Source organism: Heterostelium album, assembly GCF_000004825.1.
Source record: "Heterostelium album PN500 unplaced genomic scaffold PPL_contig16, whole genome shotgun sequence".
In the NCBI taxonomy this organism is placed as follows: Eukaryota; Evosea; class Eumycetozoa; order Acytosteliales; family Acytosteliaceae; genus Heterostelium; species Heterostelium album.
In genome coordinates this window covers 151,123-178,432 of record NW_008805093.1, presented here as the reverse complement: position 1 = coordinate 178,432, position 27,310 = coordinate 151,123, and the positions used below count along the sequence as shown (strand labels likewise).

Sequence of the window (27,310 nt, the reverse complement as noted above, 5' to 3'; positions counted from 1 at the left end):
AATCAAAATCAAATTAATTAATTAATTTTATTTTTAGCTATTTTTTGCATAAAGATTTATCTTTTTTTTTTTTTTTTTTTTTTGTTTTATTGTGTTGGTAACCCACTATTATTATCATTGATAAAAATTGTTGTTTTTTTTTTAAATTTTTTTTTGGTAGAACCCTTATGGGGTTGACTTTTTTTTTTTTTTTTCCAACTAGTTTTTTTAATTAATTAATAATAAATTATTGTTAACAACAACACATTTTATTATCTTGTGGTGTTGAATTGTTTTATTTTTTGATTGATAATCTTGGGAAGGAGCTTTATAAGATTTTTAAAAGTTTTCAATGATTATTTATTATTGTTAGTTTATTATTTTGATTATCTTTTTTGTTATTATTGTTATTATTATTATTATTGTTGTTGATGTTGTTGTTGTTGTTGTTGTTGTTTAAATTTTAAATCGATCCATTCTTTTACTTTTGATGTTATTTCGTTGGCAAAGAGATCGGCTTCGACACCTTTGAAGAGTGGATTGTGAGCGGCGTTTGCAAATGATTTGATGAATTTCGGGAGTTGTATGAGATAGAGTGGGTTGTCGATACACCGACGAACGAGATCGGCAGGTGGCTTTGACTTGGGGGTATATCCATCGCCGTAGTACATCAGCAATGCCGACATCTTCTCCTCGGCAATGCGTATGCTCATCAGTGACTCCAAGTAGTCTTGCATGACGCACCAGTGTCGGTTGCACTTTAGTTTCTCACTGCCGAGGTGTTGGAACCAAAAGTTGATGCTGATCGAGTGGTCGAGTGTGCGAACGTAGTGCCACCAGAGTTTCGGAATGAACAGCATCTCACCTTGTTCGAGCACGACGTCGAGTGATTCCGCGTGTTGGAACTCTGGATTCGCCAGGTAGTCGGGATGGTCGAGATCGATGGTGGCATGATGGAACAAGCCCCACTCGTTTTTTCGCTTGATAAACTTGATGTTTGCGGCCGGATCAAACAGACGGAACAGCTTGCGACCACTGACGATTGCATGCAGTCCATCCATGCCGGGATCGCCTGTCGACCAGTCGTGGTGAAGCGGTGTCACCTGACCCTTCGATCCGATCCACAGATTCGCTGACTTGCCCTGTTCCTTTGGAATATCCGGTACTTCATAGTCATTCATTAACTCTTTAAAATATTTATGTACAGGTAAACTTGCTAAATAATATTTAGGTTGTTGTTGTTGTTGTTGCTGTTGTTTTTCATCTAATTGTTGTTGCTGTTGTTGTTGTTGTTGTTCACTATTACAATTGTTTAGCCAATTTTCAAAGAATGTTGAAAACTTTAAATTCGTTGTTTTTCCTAGCCATTCTCCTACATCATAACCTATTTCTCTGATTGGTATCTCGGTATCACCAATCTAAACAAATCAAAAAAAAGCATTGTTAATATAGATAGATATTAAGACTATACAAAAATAGAAGAGTTACCTTTCCAATTAAATAACTAGGTGATTTCCATAGATTGAAACAAGGCCATGTCCCTACAACGCCTGTTATGATAAAAGGCTTGCTATTTAAAATGTATTGTTCATATATCTCCCTGCTTGGTTTGTAAAACCTATCTATTTTCATCTGGTTCTACTACTATTCAACAAATTCCCCTAATTTTCTAGGCATATATAATATATTATTATTTAATTATAACTATAGTCGCACACAGAAAGAAAATTTAATTTAAAATGATTAAAAAAATGTGGTTTTGAATTGAATCTTTGAAACGAATAATCGATTCGAATTATTGCGAAAATCACATGATCGAAAATTTTATTATCTTTTTTTTCTCAATTTTATCAATAATAAAAGAATACAATTGATAACACTTTAATTAAGAACTATTGTTGAAAAGAATCTATTCATAAGAAGTGATTCAGAACTCTTTTATCTCATTAATTTGATAATCCCATATAAAAAGATTGTAAAATTTACTGGCTGATTTGTGTAGAAAAAAAAAAAATGAAAAATTGTCTATTTGTAAATCTCTTATGTTATAAAATTTTAAAATACATATATTTTTCTCTATTAACAACCAATTTAGGTTGAGAGAATTAATTTTATTAAAAAATATCGATTTTCTTTCTATTATTTTATAATATAATGTTTTTAACACATATGGATAGCCTTGCAAATGTGACCTGGGGAAGTTGACTTCTTGAACTCAGCGATGATGTGAGCGGTAGCCTTGTGGACGACCTTCTTGCAAATGTGAACGGCTGGCTTGATTTCAAAGTAGTTGCACTCGTGATCCAAAGCAGACTCGATTTCATCGACTCTTTGGTTCAAGTGGTAGTAGTGTTCGGCTTTCTATATTATTTTTAATATTTATGTTAGAAATAAATACTAAATATATTTGATAGATTTATAATGGATAAACATGCCTTAACTAAGAAATCACAAGCTTTGCACTCTAGCTTCTTACCAAAGTGGTGGTGACCGATTGGGAAATGGTGCTTCTCGACCTTACCGAATGGGACTTCATCGTCGACGGTTTCCTCAACTTCTTCTTCAATGCTGACGTGGTGCTTCTTGCAGAGGTGGATTTGGTTGCAGACAGTCTTTGGATCTTCACGTTCGACGAGCTTTTGGATAATCAATGGACCGTATCCATCAATGAGAGAAACACATTGACCAGACCACTTATGTGGTAATTTGTGGCATGACTTTTCCATTTGGTGAATGATTTGGGTTTGAGTATGGTTCTTCAAAACCAATTGCTCAGCGTGGTTGACAACGAATTGACATAAGTCACACTTTTAGAGATAATTATAAAATATTTAAAGAATTAGTGCCGATAAAAAAAAAGAATTAAAAAGTTTAGTATTTACCTTTAATTCAGCGTTGGCTTGAGCAGTAGCGAAAATAGCGAAAATAACTACAAAGGTTAACAATAATTTCATTGTTTTATAATATAATAGGTTCAGATAATATTTTTATCTGGTAATTTGATTGATTAGAATGATATGTTTGAATTTGACACAGGTCAAGGTATTTATATTCACAGTTAAGACAACCCTGGAATTTCAAACATTTTTAATTAATTATTTTTTCAAATCCTGGTTTTAAATTTCCAATTTTCGTTTTTGTAAAATCAACAATCTTAAAACACCGTGCACGAATCAATTTTGATTAAAAAAATGGTTTTTAATTTACCAGAGCAGATTTTGTTGTGTTGAAAATTTTTTTAAACAACCAAAGCTTAAAAAGGAGAAAGAATTTAAATATCTTCAAAAAACTTGATTTTTGTTGTTTTGATGAATACCAGAGATTTTTTCAACTTTAATCAAAAAAGAAAAAGAAAATAATTCTTCCTTTGTCTAAGTTATGTTAAACAAAACTTAAAAATCTCCAAGAACTGTTAGTTAAAAAACAAAAACATAATATTCTTTAAATTGTGCTATAATTTGAGAAAATAAATCAAAATTATACGGTGATACCAATATTTTTTAATAAAATTCCATTCTGAATCTAAATTATTCTATTTTGAAAATATTTGTAAAGGACAATAAAAAAAAAATTAATAAAGAGAGAACAAATTTTATTACTAATATCTGGAAAACAAATCAGATTTTCAATTTTTTTATTTAATAAAATTTGAATTCTACAGAGTTGATGTTGATTGATCTTGGTACGTAAAAGTAAATATCTTCTTCATAGTTGGTTGAAGTGAATTTCTGAGTTGTAATAGCAACATGGGCTTGCACCATATCCACCTTGCAATCCATCATAACAATATCTTTGAACAACATTCCAAGTTAAAGTATCTCATGTATTAAGAGTGTATCTATGAATTGTCAGATGGGTAGAGAAACAAACCTCCCCAAATAATGTTGAAACTACTGACTGTTCCCTTTTTATAATAAGAAGTGTTTAAATTTAATTTGAAAGAAAAGTAAAAGAAATAAATTTATAAATTTTTTTAATTCGATAGTAGTGATGGAAAAACTACTAATTTATTATAATATATTTTAAAAGATTTAATTATTTAGCACATATGAACATGTTTGCATGCATCTTCAGCAGAAACATGGTTCTTGAGATCTCTGATTAAATCCTTGATGGCAACATGAACAACAGACTTGCAAACCTTGACGGCTGCGTGAATTTCAAAGTTATTGCATTCTGAATCGAGAGCGCTTTCAATTTGGTCGTCAGTCTTTCCTGATTCAACATATTTGATGGCGTGTGAGGCAATGTAATGACATGCTTTGCACTCGAGCTTCTTTTCGATCTTGTGGTGATGATGATGTTGGAGCATCTCTTGGACAACGGCTGGCTCTTGTGGTTCAGAAACTTCGGTGGTGGCTGCAGCACAGAACATCATTTGCTTGCAGATCATCGATGGTGTTTCGAAATTAATGATGTTTTGGATGATCAAAGCACCGTAGGTACGGACAAAAGAGTGACAGGTTTGGCTGTAGGTTCCTGGGAGCATGGCACAATATTGGTCCAAACCATTGATGACATCGGCGGCAGTATTGTTACCCATGATCAACTTCTCGGCGTACACAACAACATAAGTGCATAATACGCACTGTACATCACCAACTTTTTCTGGGTTGGACTCTACTTGATTTGTATTTTGAACATTGATTTGGATACCAGAGACGGCAGATGAAGACAAAACTGTCAAAATTAAAAATGATAAAATAATTGATGATTTAAACATGTTATGATTTATATGTGTGAATATTTAATAAAAATAATTTGGAAGAATATTTAGAGTATAGAAAAAAAAAACAGAGTTGTTTGGTGGTTTGTTGTTACTCTGTAATGAAAATAAGAATTTGAATTTTACAAAAAATAATATAATAGAATAGTTGGGTTACAAATACAATAGTCTAGAAATGACTGGTGTTGTTGAATAGTTTAGATGATTATTTAGAATGACCAGAACTAATGAACCAGTTCTCCCTTTTATAATCATACTACAATCAAAAATTTGTTTTATTTTAAATTAAAATTTTCAAACATGTTTAATTTTTCGAAAATAAACACAAAAAAACCAAAACCAGGATACCAGAAATAGTTTCGTCTGTTGCAAAAACCAGACTTTGAAAAATCACCCAATACGATGGAGTTTGTCCACAGATTTGTGAAAAAATTGATTTTTAAAAAAAAGAAACAGAAATTTCCAAAACCAGGATTTTTTTAAAAATTATATATATATTTTTTTGTTTTTTTTTAAGAAATCTTAAAAAAAATCGATTGAACTTTAATATTTATTTAAATAAAGTAAATTCATTTTTATAAAAAAATAATTTTAATAATTTATTGTAATATGGTGAACAGACATAATAATAAATAAATAAAATGGTCTGTCTTACTCTCAGATCATTAAGATGTTTTATGAGCTTAAATCAGTTTTAATTTAATAAATATTTGTTTTTGAACATCATCAAATAAATATTATATTATTTTTATTCTTTTTAAATAATTTAATTTTTAATTAATTGTTTAGTTGTTTAGCGTGACACAAAAATTACTTACAAAAAAAAACAGATTTTTTTGTTTTTCTGTTTTTAAAAAGGAAATTGTGTAGTTCATTTTAATAGAAAAAGACTAACTAATTAATTAGTTAATAAATAAATATATTATTCGATCGAAACTAAGCTAGATGAGTGAAAAGTCAACTTTTGAATTAAAATATCTTTATGCCGGTGGTGTTGCTGGTGTCGTCTCGAGAACTCTCACAGCACCACTTGAAAGATTAAAAATTCTAAATCAAGTAAGTACATATCTGACAATCAGAGAAACATACAGAAGTATTAGTAATTACATTTATTGGTAACAGTTTGTATTTGTTTAAATATACATTACTTTTACTTTTTAACTAACAAAAACAAAAACTAACAAATATACATATTTAATATTTATAATCAATCTATGATCATTATTTTATGTGAAATTGCTAGGTTCAACCACTATTAGAAAACGGTACGAAATATAATAGTATAGGCAGTGGAATCAAAACGATTTGGCAAGAAGAAGGATTCATAGGACTATTTAGAGGAAATGGTGTCAATGTACTCAAAGCAGGACCACAATCTGCAATTAGATTCTTTTCGTATGAAGCTTTTAAAAATGTATGAATGATGATGCTTGCTACAATATATGATTTATAGTTTCCATCAATCAAAATATTAATCAATCAAACAATCGATCGATCAAATCAATATGTTCTATATATTATATAGATAATCTCAGAAGATAAGAAATTAACTACTACACAACAGATGTGGGCTGGTGCATGTGCAGGTGTGACATCGGTGACAGCCACCTACCCGTTGGAAGTGGTGAAAACACACCTCTCATTACCGATCGGAAAGTATCCAGAGGTCAAATCGACGTTGCATTATCTTGCTGTTATTCAACGTCACGATGGTATCATTGGACTGTTTAGAGGTCTATCAGCTGCTATCGTCAACATAGCACCATTCTCTGCAATCAATTTCACTGCATACGAAGCTTGTAAGAAATATGGTACAATTTTATATAATAAATCATTAAATAATAATAATAATAATAATAATAATAATAATAGTAATAGTAATAGTAATAATATATATAAACAAACAATAACAACAACAACAACAACAACACCACCTGTTTATTTTTCAACAATATATGGTGCAATATCAGGTGCATTTTCAATGACAATACTTTATCCATTAGATGTTATCAAAAGAAGAATCATGTTACAACGAATACGAGTCGGTGCACCACGATATAAGAACTTTATTCACTGTGCCTATGTAATCATTAAAGACGAAGGTGTCTCTGCACTCTATCGTGGAATTAAGCCTGCCTATGCAAAGGTAATCCCAACCGTTAGTTTAAATTTTGGAATATACGAATTTGCTTTATTATTATTTCCAAATAAATAACTAAAAGTTATAAATAACATGTTTATCTTTATATATTTGTAATATTTATATTATTATTATTTTATTCTGTATTCATTTGATCATTATAATATGCGTTGTATTCATTTAAATCATCTTCATCATCTTCACCTTCTGAATCTTGGTTGTTGTTGTTGTTGTTGGTTTTGTTTTTGTTGTTTAATTTGTTGGATGTTAAGTTGGTATGTACAGCTGTTATCATTTGTTTGATTTTATCGGGATGTAACATGTCTTTGAGAGGCAGTGACATCTTCTCGGCGAGTTGGTAGATCTCCATGATGGCACGTGGGTGTATCAGCATGAAACTACGGTTCAATACTTCAATCGAGTTCTTAACACGTGCAATCTTGATGCGAGATTCACGCGATACCTCTCTTATCGCTTGTGGAATGAGTAGTGGCTGATCGTAGTTCTCCTTCTCGTGTTGCTGTATGAGCGACGCCTGCTGACGCTGCTGCGCGCTATCCGCCAGCCAAATATAACCGTTGACGCCCAAGATGATATCGACACCGATCGACTCGAGCGAATGATAATGAATCTTGCCACGCTTGATCAAGCTGGGTGGCACCGACATGAACGTTCCATTCTGTAGCTTACCGTATCGCTGATTACGTGTGTGCAGCGCGACCGAGCCGTCCTGGTTGATCGCCTGCACCTCGGCATAGACCAAGTCGTTCTCCACGAAAAAGTTACGCATCTGTAGCTCGTCGGACGACGTACGACGACGTTGAATACCACCGGGCAAGTTGATCGCCGTCAACATCAAGATGTAGTCTTGACGCGCGGCAACATCGACCTTCCAGCGTTTGCTGCCGACCTGAGTGATTCGCCCGACAACGATATCACCGATTTCACCGTGATAACGTGCTTTGAATGGACGCACCGACACCAACTTATCGACACGCTCCACCAGACCACAAACACTTGCGAGCAGCGCGTTGTTCGAGTGGAACGTTCCGTGACCCCTAAGGAACTCACCCTCACGCGATATAGTCTGACCAGGTGTCATCAGATTTCTATCAAATTGTCTTTGTGATAATGATTTTTCACCTTTATTATTGCTACTTTCATTGCTATTGATATGCATCAATCTCATTTTCTTATTTGGTGAAAATATATTTATATTTATATCTGATAAGAAGTTCATATCATCTTTATTATTAACATTACCACTAACATTATTATTACTATTGTTGTTGTTGTTACTACTATCTATATTCATAACTTTTACTTGAATTTATTTTTTAAAATTATGTATATTTTTATTTTATTTATTTTTAATATTTTATTTTTAATTTTCTCTTAAGATGTTGAGATGTTGGTATAATGACGTAGATTTTATCAAGATATTAAATAATTAGTGTGTGTTATATATTTAGATAAATTAAGTAAAACAACAGTACTGAATTATTAAGTTATAATGTTGTCAAAGGCTTGAGAAACGACTCGGTTCGATTCGAAATTACACTATCATGGTGTTCATGGTTCTGAAAATTTTATTTAATTTTAATTAATTTGGGATTTTTGATTTGAATTTTTTTTAAGTTTTTTTTTTTTTATAAATCAACAGACCTAATTTGTGACTAATTATCAAAAATATTTTTTTATGTAAATTTTTTTTTTTTTTTTTTTTGAAGTTGTTGACTACTCTCATATATCGTAATTCAAATTCATATTCAATTTATTTATTTATTTTAACATTTATATTTATAACATTATAATATATATTAGGATATAATTTAAATCAATATAATTATAAAAATGTTAGTATATAGATAGATAGATAGAAAGAAATATTAGTAGTAGTTAAACAAAAAGCATAGATTACTAATTCAACAAACTATTCATATGATATTCAAATTGATCAATTTCGCATTCGAATTTCAATGTCTCAATGTTTATAATATAGATGTTGAAACAATTATCCAGATTTAATAACATTAAAACAGGTGTTCGTTACTACAGCACAGGTATGGAGTTAATGATCATTGCAATCATACACAATACAGTCAACTTTATCACATCAGTTATCAAGATAAATATATAGAGACTGGATAGATAAATTTATACAAACTAGAGGATTTGTAACAAGAATAGATCGATCAATGAACATTGTTTAGTTAACATCCTCAAAAAAAAAAAGAGAAAAGAATATGTGTTAGCAAATGATCTGACAATATTTTTTTTTTTTTTTTTTTTTTGAGATTCGAAAGAAACTCTTGAAATTTCTATTGGGCATAGTCAGTTTATTCATAGAAAAATATTAAGGAAATAATTATATAGGTGGACTAATAGTATATGATAACAATAATAATAACAATAATAATGACAAAGAAAAAAACTGACTGATGGATGATTAAAAGTGACAAAACAAACATTCTCATTCATTCAATTACATTTTAAAAATATTTTAATATATTAATATTATAATTATAATCTATTTTTTATTTTATTTTTAGAACAAGATGTTGTTGTAATTGGTGGTGGACCAGGTGGTTATGTTGCAGGTATTAAAGCAGGTCAACTCGGTATGAAAGTTACTGTCGTTGAGAAGAGAGGAAAGTTGGGAGGTACCTGTCTCAATGTCGGTTGTATTCCATCGAAAGCATTGTTGAATGCCTCACACAAGTATGAAGATGCCAAGACCAAGTTTGCCAACTATGGTGTCAAGGTTGGATCGGTCGAGCTCGATCTCGCCGCCATGATGAAATATAAGGAAAAGTCGGTCAATGGATTGACCAGTGGTATCGAGGGTTTGTTCAAGAAGAACAAGGTCACCTATGCCAAGGGACACGGTAAGATCACCGGTCCAAACACTGTCGAGGTCACCGGTGAAGACGGTAAGGTCCAAACCATCACCACCAAGAATATCGTGATTGCCACCGGATCGGAAGTTGCCTCCCTTCCAAATGTAAATATCGATGAGCAAACCATTGTCTCTTCGACCGGTGCTTTGGCATTGAAAGCCGTTCCAAAGCGTATGGTTGTCATTGGTGGTGGTGTCATTGGTTTGGAACTCGGTTCCGTTTGGTCGCGTCTCGGTGCTGAGACCACCGTCGTCGAGTTCACCAACCGTATTGCCGCCGGTGCCGACGGTGAAGTCGCCAAGAAATTCCAAAAGGTCTTGGAGAAGCAACACATGAAGTTCCATTTGGAGACAAAGGTTACCTCGGTCGTTAAGAATGCCAACGGTACCGTAACTGTCACCGTAGAGTCTGTCGGAGCCGGTGGATTCTCTGGTCAAATCGAAGCCGACGTTGTCTTGGTTTCAGTTGGTCGTCGTCCAAACACTACCAATCTCGGACTCGACAAGGTCGGAGTTCCAATGGACAAGGCCGGTCGTGTCGAAGTCGGAGATCACTTCAAGACCAATGTAAAGTCTATCTATGCCATCGGTGATGCTATCAAGGGTCCAATGTTGGCACACAAGGCCGAGGAGGAAGGTATTGCCGTCATGGAGTATCTCCACAACGGATCGGGTCACGTCAACTACGCCGCCATTCCATCAGTTATCTACACTCACCCAGAGGTTGCCTGGGTTGGAAAGACCGAAGAAGAACTCACCAAGGAAGGTATCAAGTTCAACGTTGGTAAATTCCCATACGCTGCCAACTCTCGTGCACGTACCAACGATGAATCCGAAGGTTTCGTCAAGTTCCTCTCTGACTCTAGCACAGATCGTATCTTGGGTGTTCACATCATGGGTGATTGCGCAGGTGAAATGATTGCTGAATCTGTTCTCGCTATGGAATATGGTGCAAGTAGTGAAGATGTTGCTCGTACCTGCCATGCACACCCAACCTTGTCGGAAGCAGTAAAAGAAGCTGCTATGTCAGCATATGGTAAAGCAATTCACTTCTAGTTGAATGGGAATTGATATTTAATTATAAAATAAAAACAATCATGATTATCTCTAAATATTAAAACATTAATAGTATTATTTCTATCAAAAAGAATCAGATAAAAAATATTTATTTCTCTGTTTTTCCAATTCAAAAATTGGGGGTGAATTTTTCAAAACAACCCTTTTTTTCATTTTTACTGATTTGATTTAGCTATTCACATTGTCACTTCAAATAACTCAAAAACAAGTACTCTTCAATAGAATTTATAACTTTTAAATAATTGGAAATTTTAAACTTATTTTTTTTTGGTCTTGGTTCCATTTCAAAAATTCCTTTCTATCATTAAGATCAAAATTATGGATTAAATAAAAACTATATATATATAGATTTCTTTTTTTTTCTAAATACAATATTTGATTTTAGTATTTTTTGTATATTCTATTTATTTTTGGAAAGTAAAAAGAAGTCTAGTCAAGCCAAAGAATTCAAGTTTTTAACAATTCTCCATAAGAGAAAGAAATAAAGTAGTTCTTTAAATACAGCTCCAATTAATATCACAGCTTCCTTGTATGTAAAATCATTATCGTGAAACATCCTAGCTGAGAACTCTACAATAGATGGATTGGACCAGAAAAACTTGTGGTCAAGTTGATAGAAAATTTTGTTCATTCACCGGAATATTTTTCTTCTAATACCTTATTCAAAAAATGGAATGTTAAAATATATATCATCACCAAAATATAAAGTGTTGCTTCTTTTGTTGTGCTGCTACCATCAGTCGCCAAGCCATCATTTATTATGTTTCTTTCAAATAAAAACAAATATTATTAATAAAATAAAAAATAATATTTAGTATCTATTATTTACTAGGTTCAAATATATTATTCTCTTGATCTTTTGGTATCATCAAGTTGAATGTTTTGAACTACTAGTAGTTATTTTAGATCAGGTTAATCTTTTTAATTTTAATGTTTCAAAGTTACTCAAATTTGATTGTGTTTCGAAAAACAACCACATAATTTATAGTTTCATTGATGGTGGAGGGTGTAGTAATTTTAAAATATTGATTTTTTTTCATCAATGATTGTTTTTTTTTAATAATATTAAAACCACATAATTTGATTAAAAATAGTAATATTAATATCAAACATACAACCCCAAAAGTAAATTGACCACTAAAGATAATTATACATTTCTTTCTTTCTCTACTTTATAATCCAATCTCTCTTTCTTTTTCTCTTTTTTTTTATTTTGAAATTAATAATATCATCATTATCTATATAAATCTAATATATAATAGACTTTAACGAACTAAAAGAGAGATATATATATATTAATCCAATTTTAATCAACTCTATAACTATTTTTTTTTTTTTTAATTTATTTTTTTTAAATTAATTTAATTTGAATTAGTTTTCAAAAAAAAAAAAAAAAAAAAAGAATAAAAAAACTTAATTAATATTTTTATTTTAATCAAAAAAAAAAAACAAAACAAAACAAAACAAAAAACACATGTCTGTTTATATTATCTTTTAATAATATTATAACTTTATAACAAATTATATCTTTATTTATTCTTATTCTTCTATCTTCTGTCTATTCAATAATATAATATAAAATAAAAATAAAAAAAATTAGTAAAAGAAATTCTTAGAAAAAACAAAAACATATATTTATTTCTATTTAGTTTAGTATTCTCATTTCACTACCAGTAATATACCATCTGGTTGTTTATACTCTAGAATCTTTTCTATCTATCTATCTATCATATTTGTACATAATTTACAAAGAAGTTTGTTATTGCAGTTGTTATTTTGTGCGAGCATTATTGGTTGACTTTAGAGTTAACTTTTGGTCTATATATATCTATATGATTGACTCTGACTGACTCATATACATATCATATCTCTTTTCACTATTATATTAGTAGTAAATAAACAAACATATATAAAGTAAAATAAAAATAATAAAGAGAGAGTAAAATATCAAAAACAAAAACAAAATACAAAATGGGGAGTAAATCGTTAATTGATACACCTCTTCCGTTAGATGACCATCGTTCATCGTCCTTGTCATCGTCACTTAGAGATCTAATGACCTATAACCATGATTATGATGACAACTCTGATATTGTCAATGAAGATGAGCATGTTGACCACAACCACGTCAGACGACACTTTGACTCTGACGATGCTAATGATCGTCTATACCCTTTTGATACATATAATAATGAACTCAAGAGTGGAAGTGGTAGGCGAGAACTTGACTACAGTGTTAGTAGTAGTGGTGGTGGTAGTAGTAGTAGTAGTAGTTTGGGAAAACGAATAAGAAATGAATTTACTTCTTATAATGATGATAATAATAATAATAATAATAATAATAAGAATAATAACAATAGTAATAATAGTAACAATTATAATAACAATAACAATAGTAATAAAAATAGAAATATAAATAGTTTATTTGATGATTTCAAATCAATTTCAACATCATCATCATCAAATAATAGTAATAATAGTAACAATAACAATAAACAACCATTTAAAAAGATTAAATTTACTGTACAAATCGAAAATAGACTTTTAAATCAAGCTATCAATGAATTTAAAGAGACGACAGAGTTGGAAATCGATAAGTTGTGTCGTGAAGATGGATTAGATGTAAAGTCTGCCATTGATCGCTTGGTTTCAAAGATCCAAGAGTCGGCTCTTACACACCCAACTACAACGACAACGACAACAACAACAACATCGACAACATCAACCACTTTGACAACAGCACAACCAATTGCAAACGATATTCAATTTATCATGGATCTTGGTGGTTTCAATGAAGAAGAAGCTCAAAAGATTTTGATTCTAAAGAAAGAGATTGCCAATCTTCGTAATAGAGGATTAGATCAAACCTCTACAATCAATGAACTAGCAAGAAGAATAAAGAATAGTAATAATAATAATAATAATAATAGTAATCAAAAAGAGAATAGCAACAACAGCAACAACAACAAAAATAATATAGATAATAATATAGATAATTTCACAACGACAACAACTACAACCACCACCACCACCACAACCGCAAATACAAACATAAATAGTATATATAAAAATAAACCTTTACCTCCACTACCAACTTTATCTACTACTCAGAAGAGACTAAACGAAGCTGATAGTTTGGAGAATCATCCGATTAGAAAGAAATTAAAAGAAAGTAATAATAATAATAGTAGTAGTGATCTCTCTTTTCTTGTAGACAATAATAGTAATAATAGCAACAACAATAATAGTCAATTTACTTTTAGTAGAGGTCATTTATCATCATCATCATCATCGAAACAACAATACAATCATCACCATCATAAATCGACTACTCTTGCCTCCAAACTGAATCGTAGTAATAGTAATAATAATATGTCAGACTCTTTGAGCACCTATCTCGATGACGACAATAGCAGCAGCAGTGATGAATTCTTGGCACCACATTATTTCAATAGTGATGAAGATGACTATCAGAGCGATGAGGATTACCAAGAGAACCGCTCTTATCATCTTTACCGAAGTAGTATTAGTAATAACAATATCAATCATAGCAACAACAATAATAATAATAACAAATCTAACAATCACTATCAACATATCTGGTCAACCTTGAAGCAACAACACCATTTGAATGATCCTTCTGCCGCATCAAGCTCAGATCAACAACACCACCACCACCACCACACCAATGGCAATCAAAACGATACAAAAGTAAACAACAACAACAACCACCAATCACCAAGATTCACATCACCTTCCACTATCACCAATACCATAGTCTAACTTAATAAATTACTATTATGATTTTTTCCTTTATTGTATAAAATCAAATAATTATAACTTTCCAAAAAACTGATTAACTTGACAAAAAAAGTAAAAAAAAAAAATAATGATCATTTATTTTTTGGATTGTGATTTCACTTCTACTTTCGTTAGTTTGAACATCACCAAAATAATCTTTTTTTTTGATCAAATTTGGTTTAATTTTGCTGATACAGTTGTGTCATCACATATCATACACAAGGAGATTAATAAAGAGTACAATTATAATGCGGTTTTTTTAGTGATTTCAGTCGAATTTTTGATTTTATTCAAAAAAATAATTAGTTTTCTTTTTTTCATTTTTGTGTGGTTTGGGTAAGATGTTTTTGTTGAATTTTGATTGTTTTATTTGATAAACGTGTGGAGGTGGTGAGACATTTATTGATCACTTGGTGTGAGTGTTAAAAATTTTTTTTCAAATATCTTTTTCATGAAAAAGGCTCCTTTTATATTCTGATAAAAAGGAAAACCATCTCCAATTTTAGATGCAAGGGTTAAAAAAAGAACATAATCTCAAAATAGCACAAAGTATTTGCAAAACCTCAAATTACAAACATCAGGTACCCCCACAACGCATTGAGTTTGGTCTTTTACGGTTTTATCGATCATTGTTGTTGTCAAATTATTATCCTTTTTCTTTGTATGTAGTAAACGATCGTGGTTTAATTTATTTTGTGTCTGATAAAAAGGTTGATTGTCTGGATCAACAACATTCAATTTAACCAAATCAACTCATAATTTATAAAAAAAAAAGAAAATAAATTTTTTATTAAGTTTTAATAAATTTTCATTTTGTGGTTATGAGGACTTTGAGGCTAAGCAATCCTCACAAAGGGGTGGGTTATCTTGCAAAGCACATGGTTAAATTGTTTGGATTTAAAGGAAAGGTATATACTTGTTGTTTTGTTGACTTTTTGTATTTTTGTTTTGTTTTGTCTCCTCGATTCGCTCATAGTATCTATCTAATTAATTTTTCCATTAATGTGGGGTTGCACTTTGACCGGCTGCGTTGCAAACCAAAACACTCCTCGAAATGAACTGTTTCTGGGTGTTTTGTTTATTGTAAGAAATAAGAGAACCAAGAAGATGAAACATTTCCTCTGAGGAGATGGTGCCCCTATCTGATACAATCATATTTAAAAAAATAAAAAATAAAAATAAATATTTAAAAACACATCAGCATAGATGAAACTTAAAACAAACTAATTAGTTAACCACAGTTTGTGACATCCTATTCAGCAAACCTTGCAGAGTTGAAATGAATGAATGTGTTGACGTTGAGCAATTTGAAGGTCGACTGATAACCAAACAAATTTGTAATTGAATTTAAAATCCATCATACAACAAAACAAACAAACCTTATTTAGTTTGGTAGTTAGGTTATTTTTTTTTGCAAAAGCTCATTTATTCACCTCCTCATCTCTTGACTTATTGTGTTAGTATTTTACAATAAGTTCTTCCTACATCTTTTTACTCTTAACATTGGTCAATTTAAATTTAGTCTTTATAACCGTCCATTCAGACACCACAGCAAACGTACACTCAACTCGAATCTATTAAATATTCTTCTATCTTCAAAAGAGAATTAAAGTTACAGTTTATAAATAGCAGTTGTACAGTATTTTTTTACTTTTTGTAATATTTTTAAAATTTAAACATTTTTTTTTTTTAGTTAGTGTTTACCAAGGCAAATCAAAGACAACATCAAAAATAGTATATATATATTTTTTTTTGTAATTTTGGTTTCTTGTTTTGTCTTGTCTTTTTTTTTTTTTTTTTTGTTTTTGTTTTTTATTTTGACATTTATAACTACTTTAGATAATTTATTCAAGAAAATATACAAATAAAGTAATAAAATATTCAAGAAAAAACCTTATATTTACAATCAAAGAACCAACACCACAAAAAGCCTATTGGATAGTTTATGATCATGGTAGTGTATGTTTTTTAAAATTAAAAGAATAACCAACAATCAACACCCCCACCATCACAAAGCCAAAAAAAAAAAAAAAATACAAAAAAAATACAAAGAGAATTTGCAATATTTTTTTATTCTTATAATAAGTTATTTTTTATTACTTTTTTTTAAAATAATAGTATTATCTTCAGATTCCCAATTAGGAAATAACATTGTCTTGAACTTGAATAGGTCAATTAATACCTATCAATCAATGAATCTACCATAATTGGAATAATTCCACATTTGCACAATGAATTTTGAATTTCGAATAAGAAATACAGACAGATATTAACGACTACAACTGAACAAACATTTCAAGTTAACTCTTCAAAAAAACAACTATAAAAGTATTATTCAAATTATTTCCTGGAATATTAAAATACTGTCTATCAAACTATTTATTCTACATTAGAAACTCAAGATTATATTTATCCAACTTAAGAATGTTCATCATCAATAAAAAATAATATTATTTTATATTATTTTCTAATTTTTTTTATTTATAAATTTCAATGTTGTTTAAAAAAATTTGTTATCTAAAGAATTTAAACCTAATCTGTTAGAGTGTTTATAATAATCAAAATACATATCATATTGTTCACTTTAGTTTTTGAAAGTTATAAATAATAATGATCATTACATAATTTTGTAAAGATACAATGCATTTAATAATTCCGTACCATATATTTTTTTGTAAATAATCACGTGGGTATCTATTACGGTACACTTGACAATTCAAAAAAGTTTGAAGACAGTAGCATCAGAGATACTGAAAATATAACAAGGTTGGTTAAGAAAGCCAATTTAACATCATTATACATCCTTAATCTGGTATTGTTTAAAGATAAACACAAACTCGAATGCAATTAACATCTTCAACATCATAAAACTTTTGATGATGAAATTTTTTTATATATTTTGTTGTTAGAATATGTTTGTTTTTATTTTATATCCATCATCTTCATCATATACGAGAGTATACAATACCAAAAATAAAAAAAAAACAAAAAAAATTGATCATTATACATTTCATCTTAGAGATATCTTTAATGTTCAACCACCGCTACTCATCACAATCGATACTAAGATTCCACTGCTTTCCACACCATCAATTGTTGTTATTACCACCAATCACCTATTGACTTGTGAATGAATGAATGACTGCCTCAATTTTAATAATTTCATAAAAATCACCTACAATACCAACACCTACAATACCACTCACTTCCATACTTAAGTTGATAAAGATATATAATATATATGTTACCCACACCATCACTACTCACCTGTGTTTTTTACCCCTTTTGGTTTAGTGATCTCGCTACAACCTTAACCCCTTTTTTGCTACTACTAACAATCAAACCACAAATGAAAAACAAATAATACCCACCACAGATTAAATTTACAACTTAAACTTTATTATTTAAAAAATCAAACAATGGGTAGTACATAAAATTTTCGATTAAAATAATATGACTCCTTCTTTAATATACATGTAAATTCAATTGTTATGATCAAAATCTTTGCTTTCACAAACCCACTAAATTTGTTATATTTGTTTAAAATATAAATCTTCTACCAAATTAACTAATCACCCTCAGTTTTTCCTTTTTAAAATTGTTATTGTAATTAAAATAATAATAATTTGGAATTGAATGTTTGATTATAATATTAACAATTTGTTATCCTTTCCTTTTTGCAAAATTATCATTCCAAACATAAATTATAGAGAAATTAAATTTTAGTGGAGTTTATTGTTTCATTACAAATCCTTATTAGTTATTTCAATTTATTTATGATATTTAACCTGGAAATAATAATAATCCTCTATTAAAATGGAGCCGATCAATGATCCTGAAAATCAATCTCTTGAACCATCAAAGTCCACTGCCAAAGACTCTCCCAAGTCTCCATCAGCTCTAAAAAAAGACGACAAAAAGCGAGATGATGAGAATGAAAAGAAGAAGCAATCGTTCATGGCACATTGGAAATACAAACCTGGTCCGAATGCATCTGTGGCCTCTTTATATATATATAATAATATGACACTTGGAAATAATGTACCACCTCCAAATGTAAATTCAACAAACAACAATTCATCATCAAATCCCCAAACACCAATTTCACAAACCAATAATTCACCTCCTTCCACCACCTCAGTACCAATGGCACTTTCACCAAAGCTGACGAACAGCCAATCGGTAGATTCACCACCCGAAGTTCCAAACTCACCAGAGTTTAAAAAAGGTCGTCGGAATTCAACTCCCAACATGAATAATTTTATAACACACTGGAAATTTGATCCACGTGCTCAACAAAAACAACAAAGACAACAGCAATTGATTGGACATCACCAACAACAAATGTATATGAAGAGAATGAGTAATTTGAATTTAAACATACCATCTTCACCAGAAATTGATATTTCAAATAATTCACCACAACAACAACAACAACAACAATTGGAATATTATAATTCACAACAACAACAAGTTCAACATCAAACTCCTCCGAGAACAATTCCTACTACCTATTTTCATCCTTATTCAGGACGCCCAAGAGCTCCTTCGATTGGCACACTTCCATCTTCTCCAAGATATGAGGTATACTCTACATCGCCACCTCCTCCAGAGATGAGAACCGAAAGAAGAATGTCTTTACCTAATGTCCCATATGGACAGCCACCTGTATCACCTAAATTTTACTATCAACAACAACAGCAGCAACAACAACCACAACAACCACAAAACCCTCCATTTACATATATTCCACCTTCATCACCTCTGTCATCTTCATCGACACCTAGAAATATATATCTAGACACCATACCCGAGGTTCCAACTCACCAACAATATATTGTTGGTAGTGAATACTCATCTGTAACTGGATCACCAATTACCTCACCATATATATTATCAAACACCCCATCACCACCATATTCTCCTGTTTTTGCACCTAACGTTAAAATACCAACCATTCAATCACCAACGCAATCATCCATCGTATCCTCCAGAAGAATGTCCGCTCCTTTATTGTCGGCTTATGAAGAGCAACCAACAACCACAACAACTGTATATAGGCAAGCACAACCACTACCACCTAGTTTTATTCCACAACATCCATTCCAACAACAAAAACAACAACAATCTATTGAACCAACAAAATATGAACATGCTGGACACCAAAAATCACATCAACCACAACTTCAACAATCTCAACAAAATCCTCCACAACACCATCAATCTCAGCAAACTGTGGTGACCTTAGAAAACAAACTCCCATCTATGAGGGATTTATTAAATAATTTAAATATTCATGAACAACAACAACAAAGAATCAATGAACAAAATCCAATCTTTGAAAGAAAAGAAGATCACCATCTTAATAACAATAATAATGAATCAAATAATGATAATGATAATGATAATAAGAATAATTCAAAAATGTGTATAATAAATTTAGTACAGTAATAATTATTGATATGTTATAGTTATTTTATTTATATACAAAAAGTTTTTTTTTTTTTTTCATTTTTAAATGTTACCAAAGTTGTTTGATGTTTGAATGGAAATTGATTAGATTGGTTATATATTTGATTGTTATTTTTTTGAATTCTAAAAACATAAGTTTTATTATGTGTTATCATTACCTAATCTATCGATTTACTATCTGTATATTGATTTTCCAAGTGATGCTAATTTTTGTACTGTAAAGGAGGTGATTTCTTTGCAACCGGCAACATTAACAACACGAATCGATGGACATGCATCCAAGACAGTTTCCAGTGCGTTATCAGAGATCTTTGGACAACGTGAAATGTCGAGGTTCTCAAGAGCTGGACAACCCTTTGCAAATTTGATGAGTGCACTGTCATCCAAGTTGATACACCAAGATAGATTGACGGATTTCAACTTCATTGGTGTGCCTTCAATCAATCCTTCGTTGGTAAGTGAATTGTAACCTCTGAGACGGAGGGTATGAAGACGTGGCCACATCTTGATGGCCGAGCGGATACCTCTTGGAGTGATGAGATTGCTACAGTAGGAGAGATCGATCGAAGCAATCATGGGACATCCAAAGCTAAGCTTGGCAAGTGAGGCATCAGAGATGAAACGACAGTATCCAAATTTGAGAACTTCAAGGTGTTGACATCCGATTCCTTCGTTGATCGATCCAAGTGAGCTTGCACCAACATCGGTGATTACACACTCCTCCATACAGAGAACCTTGAGCAGTGGCAAACCCTGTGAGATTTTGACAAGTGAAGCATCGGTGATCTTCTCACACTGTGAGACATCGAGATGAATGAGTGAACGACAAACAGTGGCGACCTGGACAATCGAGAGATCAGTGACTTGTGTGCAGCTAAAGAGAACCAAACGATTGAGAACTGGTCCACGATTCTTGACGATTTCAATGATCGATTGATCGGTGATGTGTTTGCATTTGGAGAGATCGATATTCTTGAGATGATGAAGACGTTGTGCGATACTCATAACAGCTTCGTCGGTAATGTCCTCACAGTAGGCAAGACTTATTGTTTCAATCATGGTAGCTTGCATTGTCAGTGTTAGCACTGAACTATCGTTGATGGCAATGCAACGATTGAGATCGAGATGTTTCAAACTCTTCAAACACAATTCATTGGCGGTCGATGCAGCTGCCGCCATGAGGGAGTCCATGCTAGAGTCACTGCTGTGGTCGCCAACTCCCATCATACTACTGCTTCCAACACTGGAATCGGTGAGAAGATCCTCATCGATTTGGAAGGCAGCAGTTGTAATGTTCTTGGAGGAGCAGAGATTGAGCGAACTGAGTTCTGGACATCCACGGACAATCGACTGAACACCGGAATCAGTGATATTCTCACAGGCAATCAGGTCGAGTACTGTCAGCTGACGACACTTGGCAGCGATACGCTTCAACGATTGGTCGGTTATATTCTTACTGCTTAGCTTGATGCTACTAAGCGATCTACTAGTATTACATATTTGGATGACGGCAATATCGGTGATCTGATTGCACTCGAGAAGATCAATATTGAGAAGAGTTGTCAGATTGAACGATTGGAAAGCTGCGTCTGTCAACTGAGGACAACGACGGAGATCGAGTGTTTGGAGTCGTCTTGAGTTTTGGAATAGTTCATGAATGGCAGAGTCGGTTATCTTCATACAGCCAGAGAGGTCGATGCTAGTGAGATTTGGACATCCACGAACAACATAGAGCAATCCGACGTTGGTCAATTGATGACAACCCTTGAGATTAATGGATTCCAGTTGTTTGCATGCGATTCCAAGTGCGGCAAGTGATTCCGATGGTATATTGGTACAGTAAGCGAGAGAGAGTTTCTTTAGATTTGGACAGGTGGCACCGATGGCACGGATACTCAGGGCCGATAGGTACTTTGCACCTTCGAGGTCGAGTGATTGGAGGGCGGGCACCAACAAACGAACCAAGAGAGCATCGTCCAACTGTGCAGATATCTGAGAGGTACCGGAACCCTTGGTTGACTCTTGGCTGATGAATTGGCTGATCACCTTTTGCAGTAGCTCTTCGGGTAGCGAGACATTGCGTAGTGCATGAATCTGCTGACAGATCTTGGCGATGCACAACTGAAGAAGTGGTGCCGGTGTTTGTGGTGGATGTGAAATGGTTTTGGGTGTATATACAATAGATCCTTGTGATTCGGATGCATAGGTGGTTTCGGTGGTTGGCTTCTTGATACGTTTGTTGAATGGTGGATTGGCCGATCCGATTCCATCGACGTCCACTTCCATTCTGTCTTGTTGTTGTGGAGACGATGGAACGGCTGGTGACGATATCATATTCGGTGAGGATTGAGGTGATGGTGATCTACTATTTGATTGATTACTACTACCACAACCACCAGCACTGCTGCTGCTATTATTCGAGCTGGATGATGAAGATGTAGATTGTGGAGAAACTACTTCAGGTCTGGGGTGATTTGGATCCTCGATTGGATCCACTAGATTAATATAATTATCGATGACATTCAGCGTAAAGTCAATCTTTGGCTTCATTTGGATTTGTCTCTTGATACGGAATGGCGAGTTTAGTAGATATTGAATGGTGTGTTCGAGATGCTTTTCGATAGAGTCGAGATAGGTAAGTGCAGTTCTGAGCATCTCTAAGAGTTTCTGTTGGATCTTGGATGCAGCCATGAGTGGAGCACTGTGGAAACACATTTCGATCAACTCGTGGTAGCGAACGAGTTGTTTGGGATCTGCCGATGCCTTTGATGTCAACTCTGAGCACAGTGTATCTAGCGAGATGGCATAGAACAACTGTGTCATATTTTGACCGATAAAGAAACTTTGAATATACTGAATCTTATTGTGGACATTTCGATCGGTTGCAGACTGGCAATATTGAAGCAGCTTGTTGTGCTGTGCTTTCTCCTCGGCTGGCATATTCACCTTGTTCATCAGGAGCTTGCTAATTTCACCGAGAAGATTACGTGAGAACTGCACGATTTCATCTTCCAACATTGGCATGCGCTCGACGACATTGTCGCGCCAAAAGGTGGGCGTCCAGTGGATGAGTGTACGACAAAGGAGAATCACAGGATTGCCAGTGTTGTTGTAGAATTCGGCTGCACCACCGCTAATAAGACGCGAACTCGATGAGAGTCCGTAGAGATTCGAGCAGATGTCAGAGATGGTTGCGGTATGGTCGGGCGAGATGTGTCGGAATCTCTCCCATTCGGAGCGAGCGAATTGCTCGCACTCTGACACCTTGTTGAGGAATACCGACTCCGATGCTTCGGAGCTGATGTACGCGAGGAGCTTGCGCTTCCATCCAGCGAAACGTGTACGGAACGACGAACTGATGCGATCCATGCCACTGGTGTTGTTTCCGGGTACCGATCCAACCTGTTTGTACTGGAGATACTGACTACGCCAGTTGTTACTACGGATTCCACTGGTCGGTGTGGAAGACAACTGTAGTTGCTCCTTGAACGAACTCGACAAGTTGTCATCGATAATCATTTGTGTCGGTGATTTCGGTGCTGCAATAACCACTTGCGAAGTTGCAGGTTGGCTAGCTGGCTGGCTAAAGGTGTGAGGAGGTGCTTCGATAGAACCATTACTACCACTTCCAGTTAGATTAATAACAATTGGTTGATTGGTTTGTTGTGTTGGTGGTTGTTGTTGCGATTTGCACGGCGAAGTCGATGCCGGTGCGATGATTTGAGGAAGTGCTGCTTGTTGTGCCTTCTTTGGTGCATTGAGTGTAGATGGTTTTTGTTGTGCCAATTGAAGTGTTTGTTGTGGTTGTTGTTGTTGTGGTTGAGTGGTTGTCTTAAAGTATTGATGTAACAAAGTATTCTTTTTGAAAGCATTCTCCTTGAACTTATCAAGTAGATTGTGCTGAGTTGTCCAACTGGTATGAGTGGCTTGATGAATGATCTTGATCAACAATGGAATATTTGTAATATCCTTCAATTGTTTAAGTGATCCAATTGAACTTGCATATTCTAAAGGCAATGCTTTATTCAATTCTGCTGATAAAAATAATATTGGCTAACAATATAGAAATAATAGAATAATTATTAGTTATTTGTTTTTTATAACTATGTGTTAATATAATAAACTTACCATTAATTGTAATAATTTAAAGTTATTTAAAATTTGATCAAAGTTGGTCGTTGGATTTCTTGCATTTCTATAGAGTTTCTTGAGTTGGGTGATGAGCAGACCTTTGGAGTTGTAGATACCCTTGGGATAGGGTGTTTTGTTTTGAAACTTTTCACCTAGTTCGATGAATTGGACGGATCCTTCGTTTGAGAGTTTCTGCATAAAGTTTGAACCAATGAGGAGGTCGGCGACATCCGCTGACAAACCGCGATAGTCGAAAGCTAGGAGGATCTGCTCGGCATCGTTCAACAAACGAGTGGCTGTGAATTTCGAAACGTTTCCACGACGGGTGTCGTCCGAGAGTATAGAGATTTCACGACGTCCCAGCAAGATGCTGCATGGCAAGAGGAAACAGAAGCTGCCAGTGATGTAGCCGTAGCACGCCAGTGTCTCCTTCAGCTTCTCACGGATGTAGATACGGTCGACGTTGTGGTCCTTACCGGTACCCTTGAATTGTACGGTCTTTCCGAGGAGTTGTCTGACATTATCGGACAGTGGAAGGTCCCAGCTGTTCTTGGCGTCGGAAATCAAATTGATGGTACGGCCACTTGTAGAAGCGGTAGCTCCCTCCACCACCGAAGCGTATGTCCATGTGAGGAACTCCAAACGCTTCGGGTTCATCGGTACCGATTTGTCGGCTTCGTAGGTATGCAACTCCCAGAGACACTGTCTAAGATCAGACTCTGAAATAAACTCAACGACCAACTCGCAGATCGATCCATAGGCGAAACGGAACAACTGTGAAGGTCCCAGTCTGCCCTGTGGCAAGAGGAAGGTGTGATTATCATTGAGCACAGGGAACACTTTGGTGTGGATATACTGACTGGTCTTGTAGATCGACTCCATCTCCAACTCACGCTCCTTTGTCCAGTCGACCGACTGTCTAAAGGAATCGTCGAGCGAGTATTGATGATCGATTTTCGTTTGGTTGGACGACTGATTCATTTGATTCATGTGTCTTATACCCCTGAGAAGGTTGTAGTTTGATTGCTCCGGAGCATCGACATTGATTGGCGATTCGCCAATGCTCATGGAAGTATCTTTGTCGGAGTCATCGATGCTGAATCCACGGTGACTTCCGAGGATTGGACGTGACTGGGAGATGGTGGGGATGAATGTGGATCTCAAGATGGTGTTCAGCAGGAAGCTCTTTCCAATGCCGTTTGGACCAATGATAAGAATGGATTGACGACTCTTCACACACACCCAACCAGTCAGACTGGCGGAATTCATAAAGTTGGAAGTCGATGTTTGTGGACGACGCGCGACATTTCCACTGCCGACACGACTGACGTTTCCGCTGTACTGGCCACTGTATTGACCACCGCTGTGATAGCCACTGGAGATATGCATGTTGTCGATTGCCATGTTTATGCTGCTGTTGTTACTGCTGTTGATGCTGCTAATAACACTGCTAGTGTTGCTGTAGGTGGTTGTATCGTTTGTGAGTGGCATACTACTGTTGTTACTGCGCAGCGACTGTGAGGACTGAGGCGACAGTGTGAAATCGGAGCGAGGTGGCATCAAAACGGAATCGGGATTAATCAAGTTGTTGATACTCATACTGCTTCTGCTGCCATCGCTGACTAGACTACCACTACTATTATGATTCTCCTCTTGTTGTTGGAGTAGCTGTTGTTGTTGTAATAAATATTGTTGTGCTTGTTGGTGTGTCTGTTGTTGTGCGACTTGTTGTTGGACGAGCAGTTGTTGAGCTGATTGCTCCTCAACAGTCTTTTGTAGAATTTCAAATAATGAAGTTGGATTGAAATGTCTATTGTTGTTATTACTATTATTTTGAGGTTGTTGTGGTTGTTGTGATGATGGAATCTGTGGTGTGGAGGGTGGTGCTATACTGTTGAAACTCGAGTTGTTACTGCCTGGATTACTGTTGACATTGTTGCCGCTGCCAAACACGCTGAAACTTGATTGATTACTACCGTTGGCTGTGGTTGTGGCGAACGCGTTGTAGTTGGACGCGCTGCTGTTGCTACTGCCAGCGGGTGTGGTGATTCTGATATTTGGCTGTTGGAGATGCTGCTGTTGCGTAGCAAACACACTATAACTAGATGCACTTCCGTTGTTACTATGTCCACCACCAGCACCACCATTGTTACCAAACACACTGAAACTCGATGCACTTCCATTGTTACTACCACCATTGCTGTTGTAGATGGAATAGCTTGAAGCACTACCGTTGTTACTTCCACCCTGTTGCTGCTGTTGTTGTTGCTGTGAAAAATTGAGGTAGTTTGATGCGCTACCATTGTTACTTCCACCACCACCGCCACCAAAGTTCTTATAATTCGATGCAGAACTGTGGTTGCTGTGATTGTTGTAGTTTGAGAAGCTGGAAGAGCTATTCTGATTGCTGGAATTGGCACTGCTGTTGTTGTTGTTTCCACTGCTCTTTACAGAACTGCCTGTTAGCGAACCTTTGGTTGGATAACGAGTGGACTTGTGCGAGTTGGGGATGTTGTCATCGTCGCCACTCGCCAGAATCGTCACAATACCACCCATGCTGCCACTGCTACTGTTATGTGCGAGACCAACATTGGCAGAGATATCACCAGTCCATCTCGGTAGCGAAGGAGAAGAGAATGAGAATCCACCACCTCCATGATGATGGTGAGGATGAAGAATATGATCCTGATTCAATTCTCCTTCCTTTTCCATATCCTCCAACTCTTTATATATCTGATTTTTAATACTGTAATTTTCATCGTCGATCGTTGTAGCTAAAAATAAAAAGTGTAAAAAAATAAATATATATGTCAGTCACATATTTATGATTGGTCAATCACACGTTCACACACACGCGCAAATAGTGTAAAGTGTCAAAAAAAAAAAAAATCAAAATTGACTTGGAATTTTCCAAATTTGATTTCGAAATCAAAAAAAAAAAAAACTAATTATGATGGTGGTTGATTGGTTGATTCGGTGCAGTGCGGTGTGTAGAATATTCTACTTACGTATATCTTGAAGGAACTTTCTCTTTCCAGAGGAATGTGATTTTAATTGACTGAATGAGGATTCACTCATTGTTGTT

At 34.2% G+C, this 27,310-nt stretch overlaps 8 protein-coding genes across 8 annotated transcripts; 4 read left to right on the top strand and 4 right to left on the bottom strand.

Annotated features, from left to right (window-relative positions):
- Positions 1-398: 398 nt before the first annotated feature.
- jcdC (transcription factor jumonji) lies at positions 399-2,933 on the bottom strand (the record flags this gene model as incomplete). Its single annotated transcript, XM_020577400.1, has 6 exons — positions 399-505; positions 845-1,397; positions 1,468-1,529; positions 2,172-2,340; positions 2,415-2,786; positions 2,862-2,933. 6 exons carry the CDS (start codon positions 2,931-2,933, stop codon positions 399-401), a joined length of 1,335 nt encoding a protein of 444 aa, XP_020432727.1.
- Positions 2,934-4,018: 1,085 nt separating this feature from the next.
- On the bottom strand, positions 4,019-4,702 carry PPL_06545 (saposin domain-containing protein; the record flags this gene model as incomplete). The annotated part of the gene is made up of 1 exon (XM_020577399.1): positions 4,019-4,702. The coding sequence occupies one exon, from the start codon at positions 4,700-4,702 to the stop codon at positions 4,019-4,021; it is 684 nt and encodes a 227-aa protein (XP_020432726.1).
- A 948-nt stretch (positions 4,703-5,650) lies between these two features.
- On the top strand, positions 5,651-6,920 carry mcfA (uncharacterized protein; the record flags this gene model as incomplete). The annotated part of the gene is made up of 3 exons (XM_020577398.1): positions 5,651-5,761; positions 5,949-6,119; positions 6,231-6,920. The coding sequence occupies 3 exons, from the start codon at positions 5,651-5,653 to the stop codon at positions 6,918-6,920; spliced, it is 972 nt and encodes a 323-aa protein (XP_020432725.1).
- Positions 6,921-6,981: 61 nt separating this feature from the next.
- Positions 6,982-8,160, bottom strand: PPL_06543 (exosome complex component RRP4; the record flags this gene model as incomplete). Its single annotated transcript, XM_020577397.1, has 1 exon — positions 6,982-8,160. The coding sequence occupies one exon, from the start codon at positions 8,158-8,160 to the stop codon at positions 6,982-6,984; it is 1,179 nt and encodes a 392-aa protein (XP_020432724.1).
- Positions 8,161-8,699: 539 nt separating this feature from the next.
- lpd (dihydrolipoyl dehydrogenase family protein) lies at positions 8,700-14,604 on the top strand (the record flags this gene model as incomplete). Its single annotated transcript, XM_020577396.1, has 7 exons — positions 8,700-8,705; positions 8,848-8,908; positions 9,398-10,780; positions 11,326-11,350; positions 11,916-11,946; positions 12,476-12,579; positions 12,756-14,604. The coding sequence occupies 7 exons, from the start codon at positions 8,700-8,702 to the stop codon at positions 14,602-14,604; spliced, it is 3,459 nt and encodes a 1,152-aa protein (XP_020432723.1).
- Positions 14,605-15,901: 1,297 nt separating this feature from the next.
- PPL_06541 (uncharacterized protein) lies at positions 15,902-17,063 on the top strand (the record flags this gene model as incomplete). Its single annotated transcript, XM_020577395.1, has 5 exons — positions 15,902-15,959; positions 16,043-16,078; positions 16,316-16,356; positions 16,462-16,581; positions 17,016-17,063. 5 exons carry the CDS (start codon positions 15,902-15,904, stop codon positions 17,061-17,063), a joined length of 303 nt encoding a protein of 100 aa, XP_020432722.1.
- A 1,375-nt stretch (positions 17,064-18,438) lies between these two features.
- PPL_06540 (uncharacterized protein) lies at positions 18,439-20,073 on the top strand (the record flags this gene model as incomplete). The annotated part of the gene is made up of 1 exon (XM_020577394.1): positions 18,439-20,073. One exon carries the CDS (start codon positions 18,439-18,441, stop codon positions 20,071-20,073), a length of 1,635 nt encoding a protein of 544 aa, XP_020432721.1.
- A 195-nt stretch (positions 20,074-20,268) lies between these two features.
- PPL_06539 (Non-receptor tyrosine kinase spore lysis A) lies at positions 20,269-27,303 on the bottom strand (the record flags this gene model as incomplete). The annotated part of the gene is made up of 4 exons (XM_020577393.1): positions 20,269-22,113; positions 22,273-24,147; positions 24,223-26,999; positions 27,234-27,303. The coding sequence occupies 4 exons, from the start codon at positions 27,301-27,303 to the stop codon at positions 20,269-20,271; spliced, it is 6,567 nt and encodes a 2,188-aa protein (XP_020432720.1).
- Between the last annotated feature and the right edge of the window lie 7 nt (positions 27,304-27,310).